A 13,866-nucleotide genomic window follows, 5' to 3' on the forward strand; every position below is an offset into this window, starting at 1 on the left:
AGGAAGGAAGGAAGGAAGGAAGGAAGGAAGGAAGGAAGGAAGGAAGGAAGGAAGGAAGGAGAGAGGAGGGGAGGGGAGGGGAGGGGAGGGGAAGGGAAGGGAAGGGAAAAGAAAAAGAAAAGAAAGAGAGAGAATCAACAATAGGGGTTGGGTTCAGTGAATCACCATACATAGATCTAAACAAATATTATGCACCAATTAATATTATAATCATAGAAACTGTGAAGAAAACACAGGGAAATGTTTGCTCTGGCAAATGAGAAAACAAAATGCAAATGGTATGTGCACTCAGGCTGTACTTACCCAGGAATATGTGTCCACTCTCACAGGACTGTGGGCAATAAGCTACGATGGCCTTTTCAGTGTCTTGGTTACATCCACGTGGTTCGTTTCCTTACCTTCCTCAGGTCTTGACTCAAACGTCCTCTTCCCAGGGAGACTTTCCCTGAACACTCTGAGTTTGCAGCTCCACCTCCCTCCGCAGCATCGTCTTCTTCATGTTCCTTGTAGCCGTTATTATCATCGGCATTATCTGGTCAATTAATTTTGTTGTATCTCCCTGAACTTGCCTGTAAGTTCCATGAGGGTGGAGGCTTTGATCTGCTTGTTCACTGCTTTATCTCCAGCACCTGGAACAGTGCCTGTCATAAAATGGGCACTCAGTAAATATTTTTAATGGAATAGATTGCACAGTCCGTACACCTCAGTCATGTATAAAAGCCACATGCTCCCTCTATAGCTGTCACCTTGGGGAACACGTTTCCCACCACTGCCAGCTTTCTCTCAAGGACGCTGCCGTGGCTTTCCGGAACACTTCACCCCTCAGAGCTTGCATATCCTTGAAAGAGGCAAATCTTTGTCCCTTTGAGGACAGGTTTGATTTTTGGCCAACAGCCACCATTAAGTTGTAGCCAAGTGCAGTGAATAAGCTAGATGATTAACCCAGATAATTATAATCCCAGGTCCCAAATACAGCATGACTGTAAAGGAACGAGATTAAACTGACCCTGAGAGCAATTTCCAAGAAGTTCCAGAACAATGTGAGCAATGGCAGTGTCACTGGGAGAAAGTCAGTGGCCTAGATAACCCCAGTTCCCTGGACACTAGCTGTGATGGGAAGAACATTAATTTATGAAAATGCAACTTCCTGAAGTGATCACTTGTAGGGGACAGTGCTCATTCAGATGCATCATTTCTGAGGCGCTGAAGAAAAAAGAGCAGTCACTTCTTTATGCTGTGTCAGCGTTCATACAACATTTGGGTGAAGCCCACTAGTTCCAGTCCTAGGGCATGAGCTGGGCAGCCTGTGGGAAGAGTGGGGGAGGCCTGGGAATGCCGTTCCTCTCCAACCCCAGTGCCCTTCCACAGGGTCTGATGACACCCCCAAGGACCAAGGGGAAGAAATGTCTCATAACTCTCAGAAACCTGGCTCGATCACAAGGCAGGAGAGTAGATGAACCAGCTACGCCGATGAGGAGCAGAAGTCTTCTTCTGTTTGTTCTGCCACTGTGTGAAAGTTAAAATAATTTTTTGTCGCTAAAATGGAAACCCCAGACCTCATTCCTATCTGGATTACTCACCCCCAGTTCCCAGGGTGAGGGGCCAGGAGTGGATCAATTTGTTGATTAGAAAGGGGACCCATAGGCCTGAGTGATACCAACTTTCCTCCAAATAGGGGGTCCCTAAATAGTTGCCTAAACAGTCAGTGGGGAGACTGAGGAGGCTGAAAGAAGAGGCTTTTGCTCTCCTATGCCTGCCATGGCTCTGCCCCTTCTCCAGGTTAGAGCTCTGCAGCTGGCCTCAACAACTGCTAATTTATTACTTGCATTAGGACTGTCAGGAACTGTTGTTCAGGCTGTGCATTGCACAAGCACATCATGTTTGTGAGGGTGCTAGTTGCATAGTAGACATGGCATGTCCATGACAGTAATTCCAAGCAAATGGCAGTAAGCATTCTTCTTCTAACAAAACCAGTATGTCAATTTTCTGTCAAACAGAAAGAAGTAGTGTCTTGGGGAATGGACCTAATGGCAGCCTGTGTACACGGAAGAGACCCATAGAGAAGAAAGTGGATGCAGAGTTTAGAGGTCTGCTGACAAACAGGACAGCTTAGCCTGGCACTGCCGGGGAGCTGGGGAAGGGTGGCGATGACTGCTATCCCAGCTGTTCCACAACTGCTGCCACAGAGCTGCGTCTGATCTTGAGATTGTTCCCAAGCCTAGGGTATCTTCCGTAAGCATCACTGGGCATTACCAACCTTGGTCAGTGTCCACCTCACCTCTGAAAGCTGATCAGCTTGCACAACACCCTAAGCAACAGGGGAGTAGCAGGGTCTGGAACAACCCCTGGCCCTCGTGCTGTATTCCCCCTGAGCAGTTATAAAAGAGGTCTCAGTACCCGTCTTGTCGCTACAGAGAAGGGAAATGTAACACATTGCTCCTAGATGAGGCCGAGAGTGTGGAGCTCCTGCCCTTCAACATGCTTGCACGTGGCAGGGTTTGCGAACTCAAATTCTTACAGTGGTCAGGCAGGTGATGTCAATAAGTCAAATGGGTAGGGATGAGACAATGGAGAGTTGTGGGGACTGTGGCAAACTGTGATGCAAAAGCCCCACTCAGAGGGGCAGTGGCTACTCACCGCGGCGGATTAGTGCCATGCTGGAATGCAAGCTCCTTGTGGCCTGATCTTCCATTTTTCTCAAGAGAAGCTAGATTCAGATTTGAAGGTTTCTATGTAACCTTAAAATCATTCAATATTGCCAACTAATTAAAAGCAACAACCACCACGCTATGCAGGCCAGACCATGTCCAGGGTCCAGGTTCAGCTTGGCAGTCGGCGGTTTGCCACCTCTGCTAGAAAGTTGCACGGCCTCCCAAAGGGAGTCTGGAGAGGCACAGGCTGCTGCCAGGGGTGTGGGAGAGGAATCGAAAGGGTCTCTCTGAGCCTTTTGTGAGCAGATCAGTTCTGGAACTTTGCGGCTTCTAGCCAGCCCTGAGGAAGGAAGACCTGGTTCGGTCTAGATCCTACAGATGTCCACATCAAAGAATACCAAACATAGTATAATGGCCCAACCCCCCAGGCCCAGATTATTTCACCGACAGAGGTAACAGGAGGCAGAGAAGGCACACAGTTAGACTGTAACCCCTCCTGCTTTCCCATAACTCCCAGGCCTGGTGAGTCCTTAATCCAAGAACGAACATAACCTGAACTCAGGTATGCAAGCCTGCAGCAGCTGGGGCCAGCAGCGTCCTCAGGTTTATTACCTATAAGGTGTGTGTGTGTGTGTGTGTGTGTGTGTGTGTGTGTGTGTAAGCATATTTTCCTGTGCATATGTGAGGCAGGCAGGGGAGGGAGCCCCTTATTTTATAAGTGAGGAGACTGAGTGAAGGGAGAGGGAGGAAAGACTGAGCTGGGGCCTGCTGACTCCATCACACCAGGTCTGAGACACAGGAGCCTCTTGGATACAGGAAACTCAGCTTGCCTTGGAAACAGGACCAGCAGGGGACCAAGAAGGACGGCCGGATTTATATTATTAAAACCAATGTTTTAATAATATAATATTGGCCGGGCGCGGTGGCTCAAGCCTGTAATCCCAGCACTTTGGGAGGCCGAGACGGGTGGATCACGAGGTCAGGAGATCGAGACCATCCTGGCTAACACGGTGAAACCCCGTCTCCACTAAAAAATACAAAAAACTAGCTGGGCGAAGTGGCGGGCGCCTGTAGTCCCAGCTACTCGGGAGGCTGAGGCGGGAGAATGGCGTGAACCTGGGAGGCGGAGCTTGCAGTGAGCTGAGATCCGACCACGGCACTCCAGCCTGGGCGACAGAGCAAGACTCCGTCTCAAAAAAAAAAAAAAATAATAATAATAATAATAATATAATATTTTGGCCGGGTGCAGTGACTCATGCCTGTAATCCCAGCACTTTGGGAGGCCGAGGCGGGTGGATCACGAGGTCAGGAGATTGAGACCATCCCCGCTAACACAGTGAAACTCCGTCTCTACTAAAAATACAAAAAAAATTAGCCAGGCGTGGTGGCGGGCGCCTGTAGTCCCAGCTACTCAGGAGGCTGAGGCAGGAGAATGGTGTGAACCTGGAAGGCGGAGCTTGCAGTAAGCTGAGATCGTGCCACTGCACTCCAGCCTGGGTGACAGAACGAGACTCCATCTAAAAATAAATAAATAAAATAATAATAATTATAATGTTTTAAAACTTGCCTGTTTTACTTAATAGTGTGCTGTGAACATTTTTACATACTGGCAAGTATTATTTCACAAAGTCATTTTTTAAAATTGTATTTTATTTATGTACTTTGAGACAGGGTCTCACTCTGAAGCCCAGACTGAAGTGCAGTGGTGGCATTACGGCTCACTGCAGCGTCAACCACCTGTGCTCAAGTGACCCTCCAACCTTAGCCCCACAAGTACTTGGGACTACAGGCATGTGCCACTGTGCCTGGATACTTTTTTTTTTACTTTTGTAGAGATGGGGTCTTTCTGTATTGCCCAGGTTGGTCTTGAACTCCTGGCCTCAAGTGATCCTCCTGCTTTGGCCTTCCAAAGTGCTGGGATTACAGGTGTGAGCCACCATGCCCAGCCATAAGTCATTTTTAATGGCTACAGGGTTTTCCATCCTATGGATGAATCCAAATTTATTTAGCCCAGCTCCTGTTGTTAGATATCTAGAAATTTCTGGTGTTTTCAATATAATCAATCACTCTGAGTTGAATATCTTTTACAACATTTATAATTATTTCTGTAGCATATGTTTCTACAAGGGGCAGTATTGGTCCAAGGTGTTTGCATTTTAAGGGCTCTGAGACGTAATAGCACACTGCCCTCCTGAGAAGCTGTGCTAATCAACACTCTTACCAGGAAGGTGTGAGAAGATTCAATCTCACAGCTGTTTCCAACACTGGGCATTGTCATTAAGAGTGTGTGTGTGTGTGTGTGTGTACAAATGTACATGCATGGTAAATAAACATTGCTGACTCTGATATGTAGCTCTTTAATCATTACTGAGATTAAACACATTTTCATATTTGTGTTTAATTTGCCTCTTCGAAGCGCCCCCTTCCCTGTCATTTTGGGATTGATTATTGAGCATACATTTTGGCCCCAGGCTCTCCTGAGGCTTTCCTTTTTCTGGACTGAGGGGCTCTGTTTTTCCAGCCTGAGCTCCACCCATGGCTCCCCCATCCTCTGTCTCAGGCCCAGCCTCCAGGGCAGAGGCTCCCAGAGCCACTTGGAAGAATTCCTGGGGCCCAGGCCCAGCCTTCCCAGAGGCCACTCCTGCTCCTCCCCTCCCCTGCTGGCCAGGCTGCTCCCAGGCCCCTTCTCGCAGACACCTCGGCGCTTCCAGAGCTGATGGGATGCTGGCGTCTGGCGGAGGGTGAAGGTAAGCCTCGGGGCGCAGAGAACAAGCCTGACTGCTGTCTTTTCTCTCAGGATCCCTGTGAAGGAAGCACTCCCTGGCATCATTAAGCAGGGGCCGAACTGCTTAGAATCTCAGGGCCAGAACACAGCTGGTGACTTCCTGCTTGGAATGGGGATCTGCAGAGGGTCTGCCAAGAACCCCCAGCCCGCCCAGGTAAGCTGCTTAGGACCTCAGGTAGGAATGGGAGTGGGAGAGAGCTGGGGACATTGCCCAGGCGTGGGGTGAGGGACTTCCCCCTACTCATTCTCCTCTGTCTACACCTTACACAAACCCACTTTGCCAGGGGCCCCTAGACTCTGGTCCTACACATTCGTATCCCCTTTCCAGCCTGTCACTCGTGTGCACCACCTGCTTTGTGCTTGCCGAGGGAGAAGTGCTGCCCAGATAGTGCCCAGTTCTCTCCTGAGATCCAGCTGGGTTCAGCTCATGCGACAAGCAATGTTCAAGATTTCTGTGCACACATGGGTCCAACATATGAGTGTTGCACCCACATCGAAACTAAAGCAGGTCATGGAGACTCCAGTGAGGAGCAGCTCTCGGCTGCCCTGGTTCCATGTCTTGTCATTCTCTCTCATCCCCCGCAGTCCCTTGGCACAGCCCTGATTGCCCTCTGGCCAGCTCCAGCTAAGCTCCCCCAACCCAATATTTTATCAAAAAATTCAAACATATAGAAAAATAATAAGAATTGTACAGTGAATACCCATACAACCACCCTAGCTCCTACAATTATTTGTAGAAATCTTACAAAAATATGCCATGTGTTTAATTTATTCCCTATCTACCCATCTCCCCACCCATCGCTGTACTTTTTGACTTGGCCTTTCTGCTCCCTGCCTTGCAGGCATGGCTGTTCAGTGACCACCTTATCCAGCAGCAGGGGAAGTGCCTGGCTGCCACCTCCACCTTAATGTCTTCCCCCGGATCCCCGGTCATACTGCAGATGTGCAACCCTAGAGAAGGCAAGCAGGTGAGTCTCCTTGCCTGCAGCACAGAGGCCCAGCAGCCCCAGGGGACCGTGCTTCAGGGTGGCAGACCTTGGCAGGGGAGCCCCTGGTTGACTCAAATAAGCCCTTCAGAGGAGGATCTGCGGGGAGGGGAGCAAAGTCAGCGTCTAGGTCAAGCCAATTATTCTGCCCATGAGGAAATACTTCTTTGGGTACTTATTCGTTTAATGCCATCCTGCCAGGCTGTGAGCTCCATGAAGGCAGGGACCACTTGTCTTGTTAACACTGTATGCCTGGCTCCTGACAACCACCACAGTTCAAATAAGTGTTAGCTTTTACTGACAGCCTGTGCTAGAAATTTGAAATAGATCATCTCATCTAATCCTCCCAGCCACCCAGTGACGTGGGTTCTAGTACTACCTCCATTTTATACGTGAGTAAGTTGAGGCTCACTGAATCTAAAGAATATAAGTCGGATCACACTGCTGAGAAGGGGTGGAGCTGGGATTCAAACCCAGGTCAGTGTGACTTCTAGGCACATAGTCTTAACCCAGCACATAGTAGATGTTCAATAAGTATTTCTTGACTGCTGGCAGACTAGGGAAACTGAGATCCAGACACAGTGATGTCCAAGCTGGCATGACCAGCCTCACGTGAGCACTGCCTTTTCCATTCATCCGATACTCTCACGCACACTGTCACCACTAATCCTGGGAGACAGGTCAGGGTCAGGGAAGAAACTGATGCACAGAGAGGTGAAGTCACTCGCTCAGGGTACACAGCAACCAGTGACAGTGGAACCAAAGGCTGGATTTCCAGAGCCAGCCAGCTCCCTTCTGTGCTGCTCCCTTCCTGTCTTGGAGGGCTCCCTTGCCACCCAGGGAATGGGACCCAAGGCTCAGAGGCTGCTCCAGCGCTTCCCCTGCTCACGCTCCTCGGAAGCCCTCCCTGTGCCCGCCTCCGTCGGTGCAGGCAGTGAGGACGGTGCTCCCTCTCTGATTTGGCCTGCAGGGTTTTCCACCTACCCCCCTGTTCTTTGCTTGAGTCGGCACGTTTTTTAAAGGATGAACAGCAGTTTGCTGTGCCATTCTGGAAAGCAGCCACATCCTCTCCCTCCAGCCTGTGTGTGTCTGAGGGATCTGTGTGCCTAGCCCACTTGCTGGACCTGTGGGACACTTGAAGCACATTTGGATGGTGGGGGGATGCAGTCCACCCTCGGCCCTGCCCTGCAGTGGGGCTGTTGCAGTGTCCCTTGCATCTAGAGCACCCACCTCTCTGAGGGCAAATCCTTGAGCCCACGCCCACCCTCTCCCACTGAGGAATTATCTCCGAGCAAACCTCCACTCAATTGCCCCTCTGGGGCTGAATCACCCATTTCCCCCCTTGTGCTGACGCAGCCTATGGGGTGTGTAGGAATCTCCCTGGCCCCATTCATTCTGCCCCTGCAAGTCCTGCCAGGCTCCTGATGGCACTCTGGGTACCTGTGCCCCTCTTCTCCCAGGAGGCCAGGATGAGCAGCTATCCCACTGCCAATGCCTTCTGGAATCCGGCCGTCCTTCTTGGTCCCCTGCTGGTCCTGTTTCCAAGGCTAGGTGGGTTTCCTGTATCCGAGAGGCTCCTGTACCTCAGACCTGGTGTGATGGAGCAGCAGGCCCCAGCTCAGTCTTCCCTTCCCCTCCCTTCACTCAGTCTCCTCACTTACAAAATAAGAGGCTCCCTCCCCTGCCTACCTCACAACGAATCTGTAAGAACCAAGATGTGGAGATGGGACAGTGGGTGATGTGATATTGTTTCTCAGACAAGCCCAGAATTGAGCGGCCTGGAGAGTCAGGAAACCCTGAGATTGTGCCTAATAGCACTGATAGTAAGTGAGAATGAGAATCCTGCTGTTTAGGGAGCACTTCCTAATGATTGGGTGATTCAGTCATTCATTCATCTTAAAACAAAATGACAGCCAGGTGCGGTGGCTCACACCTGTAATCCCAGCACTTTGGGAGGCTCAGGTGGGCAGATCATGAGGTCAGGAGTTCGAGACCAGCCTGACCAAAATGGTGAAACCCCGTCTCTACTAAAAACACAAAAATTAGCCGGGCGTGGTAGCATGCATCTGTAATCCCAGCTACTCAGGAGGCTGAGGCAGGAGAATCGCTTGAACCCAGGAGGCGGAGCTTGCAGCGAGCCAATATCGTGCCACTGCACTCCAGCCTGGGCGACAGAGCGAGACTTGGTCTCAAACAAACAAACAAACAAACAAAAACAAAATGACGTTGGGTGCCTACCTTGTACCAGAGAATGTACAGATCATATTGGCCACAAGGATGAAAGGACATGGTCCTTGACCCCCAGAGAATTTGCACTTTAGTGGAAGAGAAAGAAGGGAGTGAGCCACTATATTACAGAAGGCTAGATGCTGAGGTGGCACTAAGCACCAAGACTCCTTGGGGTGAGGATGGCCATACTCTCTCCAGCTGGGCGTTGCTGGAGGTTTGGCCTACGTGAGGTAAATGTCAAGGACTAGAAGAGCATGAAGAAATAGGAGGGGGGATCCAAAGGCCCTTGACCTTTAGGCTTCCTGCGGAGACCATGTGGGCCCAGAGAGGCTGAGTCTTGGCCCTACCCCTCACATCCCTGCATTCCCACTGGGAGCCCAGGCTCCACACCTGCCTTCCACCCTGTGTGCACAACCCCCTGCAGCCCTAGCCCTATCCCTGCAGCCAGGTGGGTTCATCTCTCTCCCCCCAGCTGCTCCCTGTCCACCCACTGCCCTCAGAGCCCTCTGGGCTTCCTCCACATGGTCACGAGCACTCCTGCCTCTAATCAAAGACACAGTGAATGAGAGGAGAAGGAAGAGGGGAGGTGGTTGCATGGGAGGCAAATAGGAGAGAAACCCAAAATGGACCTATCTTACTATTATTTTTCCCTGAGCCTTGAAACCTAGGTCTCTGCCTCTCATCCCTTCTCATAAATGTTCCAAGCAACACTCCATCCTCCACCCGGGCACTTCCCTAATGTTCTACAGGAGCAACTCTTCTCCCCCTTGTCAAACCCGGGGACGGGGAGGCACCAGGAGGTGAAGGCACTGACCAGGAGCCCCTGCATGACTCTGATGCGAGACGTCCAGTCTCCCACCACCCTGCTGGCCCCACACTTCATCCCTACAAAGAAGGCAGCTTCCCACTAGGGGGTGTAGATAACTGGCCTCACAGGTCAGAAGCTTAGGACTGTAGGAAGAAGAAATCATGTTTGCAGAAGTAAAAGATTTACCTAGGCCAGGACTGACAAGCTCGAGTGCCTACAGGGAGCTGGTGGGAAAACCCCAATAGGAGAAAAGTCGGGACCAGGCAGGATCTATGGTGACCTGAAGAACAAGAGCCCATCTAAAGCAGAGGGCAAATCCTCAGCCCCAGCAACTGATGCCATGTAAGAAACTGGGCCCAATAACTACACAGAAGCTAGAAATGCAGATTTGCACGTGGCAACCAAGCTACATTGTAAATAAACACAGGGGACTTCTGCTTTGCCTCATCTGATCTGGACAGGAACTTCTGCAAACTACAGAAGCAAGACCCCTGCTGGGAAGGGCAGGGCTTAAATCTGGTGTTAGGGTAGGATGGGGGCAGCCTCTTACATAGGAATACACAGCCTGATTTAAATGAGGGGCATGACTGGGCATGGTAGCTCATGCCTGTAATCCCAGTGCTTTGGAAGGCCAAGACAGGTGGATCTATCTAGACCAGCCTGGGCAACATAGCGAGACCCGGTCTCTGCAAAAAATTAAAAATTAGCTGGGTATGGTGGTGTGCATGTATCGTCCTAGCTACTCAGAGGCTGAGGCAAGAGGATTGCTTGAGCCCAGGAGTTCGAGGCTGCAGTGAGCTATGGTGGCACCACTGCAAGAACAAGATCATGCCTGAAAAAAAAAAGGAGGGGGATGTGTCCTAGTTATATACAAGGGTTGAGTACATGCATGTGAAATGAAAGTACAACATTATTTTTTTAAATCATTGTTTTTTCCTTCCTCTCTTAACCCATCTCCGTTCCTCCTAGAAATGGAGGAGAAAAGGATCTTTCATCCAGCATTCAGTCAGTGGCCTCTGCCTGGAGACGAAGCCTGCCCAGCTGGTGACCAGCAAGTGTCAGGCTGACGCCCAGGCCCAGCAGTGGCAGCTGTTGCCACACACATGACGGTAGCCCCGGGGCCTCCTGTACCTTTTGCATGAGACTTTGGGACCGGAAGGGGGTTAGGGTGGGGGAGTGCAAAGCAGGCTGTTCCCATCTCCCACATTTCCGCCGGGACCATCAGCAAATACCCACCACAACACACGTTCTCCAAAGCTTGTTCCAGGAGGGCGCAGGCGGGCACGCCCCGATGCCCTCAGCGCTGTCCTGGCCGTACCCCGGGAGAGGAGATGGTCAGGGTGCTGGACTGTTGCTGGGTAGAGACTGAGTAGGTGCCCCTGGCTCTTTGTCCTCTCCCTTGGCGCTTCTTGGGGCCAGGACAATAGTGTGTGGTCTCTCCCCTTGTTGCCTGGAGAGAGCAAGGACAGAAGCCCACACAGGGGTCTGTTGGGTCATGAGGCCCAGCTGTGTGGGCAGGCAGGGCTGGGGGAATTGGGCAGTGTGGATGGAGAGGCTGAAGGGAGAGGGGCAGCCTGCAGGAGCAGGTAAAGAACAGGAAGGAGGTGAGAAGCCTGGTGACCTGTCAGTGATGCCAAGCCCAGGGTGGCACTGGGTTGGGTGGGGACGGATGGTATCTTGGCAGCAAAGGATGGGTAATTTGCAAATGAACATGGATAGAAGAGCAGCAAAGCACCAAAAGAACAAGTTCTCTTACCCAGGGCGCAGTCCCTTCCACACTTTACCAGCCCCGGGGTCTGAGCCCGGCACTGTGCCTCCGGTCCTGTGCCTGAGGGTGCCCACATTCTTAGCAAAAGGCTGCAGAGGGATCTCTAGGGGAAGATTCGGGCATAGTTTATTAAACAGACTCCGCTTCTGTTTGGCCATGTGTCAGGCTGAGACCTCTCTCTTGGAATAGCTAGTGCCCTGTCCCTGCGGGCAGGACCCACTGAAAGGACGGGTAGCCACACACACCCCTGAGTAGCCCCAGCCTTGTTTGTCGTTTTTGACTCCTGCTTTCTCAAAGGTTTTGGCCTCTGTCAATACAGCATCATGGGTCAGGGTGGTTGGAAAGAAGGGAACCTCCTTTCTGGACCATGAACAGCCCCTAAGTCATTAGGGCTCAACATCACCCTTATTCCCCTCCCTGCTACAGGAGGGATTTTCTTGAAGTGTCAGCTATTGCACTGGGCTGGGAGCCTGGCTGTGGCTCCTGTTTGTGTAGAGAACTCCCAGTTCCTTTTCACAGCCGCTGAGAACACATTCACACATCTACCCCAAGGCCTAGTCTTGGAACTGCTCCTGCTATCCCTGCGCCCTGCTTCCCTTGCCCCACTGGCTCTTGGGCAAAGGATTGTTGGTACCAGGACCCTGGGGGTCTCCCCTACAAAGCAGACCAGCCTGGGGCAGATATACCTACCACAGGAGCCCCCTGTCTTTCATAGGCCAAGGATCCACACACCTGTAGAGTTCATGGATTCCAGAAGGTCTAGGAATTTCCTGAAATTGTCCCTAAAATACTGCATGTGTGTGCATACATGCATTTTCCTGGGGAAAGAGTCCATGGCTTCTAAAAGAGGTCCCTGATCCCCAAAGGGCCTGAACCTCTGCTCTGGATTGAAGCCACTGCCTGCCCAAGCTGCCACCCCCTAATCTTCCTCCCTGGTGTGCTCAAACTGCCATCGCCTGCTCCCTCCACGCGGCCCTTGGGGTCGGCAGCCGAGTGTGTGTGGTCCGCAGCACCTGCTCTGGAGGGCTCTCCAGCAGTTTCGCCTCCTGACTCTCACCAGCGCTCCCATGCCCAAGTGCACACCCCTGGACTTGCCAGTGCAGGGCCCTTCGCCCCCAGGGCCACGCTTTGCCCGTCCTCTGTTGTGATGTTTCTTCCACAGCCAGGTGCAGCCTCAGATCCCCTGTTCATCTGGGAAGCCTCCAGCCACAGCTTAGGACAGAACCGGGCCCAGGGCAAAGGCCTCTCCCCAGAGGATGGACTAGAAGGCCTGGGCCACACTCGGGCATGGACCTTTGGGGCTGGGGAGCGGGGGCTTCTCCTCTTGAATATAAGAGGACTGCTGGCCAGGGGGCCTTCAAAAGGGTCTCTCCTTTGCTGTGGTCAGATCAGGCTCTGCACTTATCAGCCAGTCCCTTGTGGCAACTCAGCCCTATTCTGTTTTTGCTTTTCCTCTTCTTGACCAAAGCATGTGCCACTAGCTGTCCTTGAGGACCTCGTCTTTATGAAACACACACCTGGAATAAAACCACTTCTTACATGTCCACACGCACCAGCGCCTTCCTTTCTGCCTCCAGGCCTAGCCCTTCAGCACCACCCTCCGCCGCCTCCTGGGGGAAGTCAGGGCCTCCTTTCTGTAAAAGTGAAACTGTGCGTGCTCAAGTCTAGCCCTCTGCTGCACCTGGTAGCTTGCTCGTCGGCCTCCATGCCCTGTGGTGCCCCAGGAACTCCTGACTGCTCCTGTTGGTGGGGGCCAACAGGTGGCCCTACTGCAAGGGCAGGCCTTGGACCAAAACCAGGAACCAGCTCAGGTCGGGCAGAGTCCAGGCTCCTGTGGCCTCATCACAGGATCCTACTTGGGGCTTAGAAATGGAAAGCAAGGCCAGGCACGGTGGCTCACGCCTGTAATCCCAGCACTTCGGGAGGCCGAGACGGGCGGATCACGAGGTCAGGAGATCGAGACCATCCTGGCTAACGCTGTGAAACCCCATCTCTACTTAAAAAATACAAAAAATTAGCCGGGCGCGGTGGCGGGCGCCTGTAGTCCCAGCTACTCAGGAGGCTGAGGCGGGAGAATGGCGTGAACCCAGGGGGCGGAGTTTGCAGTGAGTGGAGATCGCGCCACTGCACTCCAGCTTGGGGGACAGAGCAAGACTCCGTCTCAAAAAAAAAAAAAAAAAAAAAAAGAAATGGAAAGCAAATTGCTTCTCCAAATAGGTATGGCCCTGCCGCCATGCTTGCCTTTAGCCAGCCCTCTCTCCTTCCCTGAGAGCCAGCCCTGTCCCCTTGGAGCTGCCCTCCCCTGCTCTACCACACAAGAAGGCAGTGGTACAAATTCAGGCAGGACACACTTCCTGGGTAAAAACAGCAAAATAATTCTGAAAAGAGTCTTACCAGACCAGCTTTGCTTGATTGGGTAGCAGATGCTCTGCCTAATGTTCCCATGGAAACCAATGGAAAACCCCCACCATATCTGTGATCAGAAGCTGAACCTACCCAGGTAAAAATAAACGCTGCTTCAACACACATATGAACTGCGGTCGGCAGGCCAGCACACCACTAGCTTCTCCTGGACGCAGCCATTTCTGCCTTCAGCCCCACTTTGCCGTAGGGCTGCTGATCTGGAGTTACCCAGAACT

At 51.9% G+C, this 13,866-nt stretch overlaps 1 protein-coding gene across 2 annotated transcripts in view; it reads left to right on the plus strand.

The window, feature by feature from the left end:
• GALNT16 (polypeptide N-acetylgalactosaminyltransferase 16) overlaps window positions 1-12,775 on the plus strand; it is a 96,575-nt gene extending 83,800 nt beyond the window's left edge. The window contains exons 13-16 of one of the 2 annotated variants that reach the window (XM_025392890.1): window positions 5,449-5,590; window positions 6,279-6,404; window positions 10,429-10,568; window positions 11,654-12,775. In XM_025392890.1, the coding sequence (XP_025248675.1) occupies window positions 5,449-5,590; window positions 6,279-6,404; window positions 10,429-10,566 (406 nt within the window). In that variant the 3' untranslated portion in view covers window positions 10,567-10,568; window positions 11,654-12,775. Of the gene's footprint in view, window positions 1-5,448; window positions 5,591-6,278; window positions 6,405-10,428 lie in introns of both variants that reach the window. The other variant, XM_025392891.1, reaches the window with a different exon arrangement.
• Window positions 12,776-13,866: the final 1,091 nt, after the last annotated feature.

This window comes from Theropithecus gelada, chromosome 7b (assembly GCF_003255815.1).
Source record: "Theropithecus gelada isolate Dixy chromosome 7b, Tgel_1.0, whole genome shotgun sequence".
In the NCBI taxonomy this organism is placed as follows: domain Eukaryota; kingdom Metazoa; phylum Chordata; class Mammalia; order Primates; family Cercopithecidae; genus Theropithecus; species Theropithecus gelada.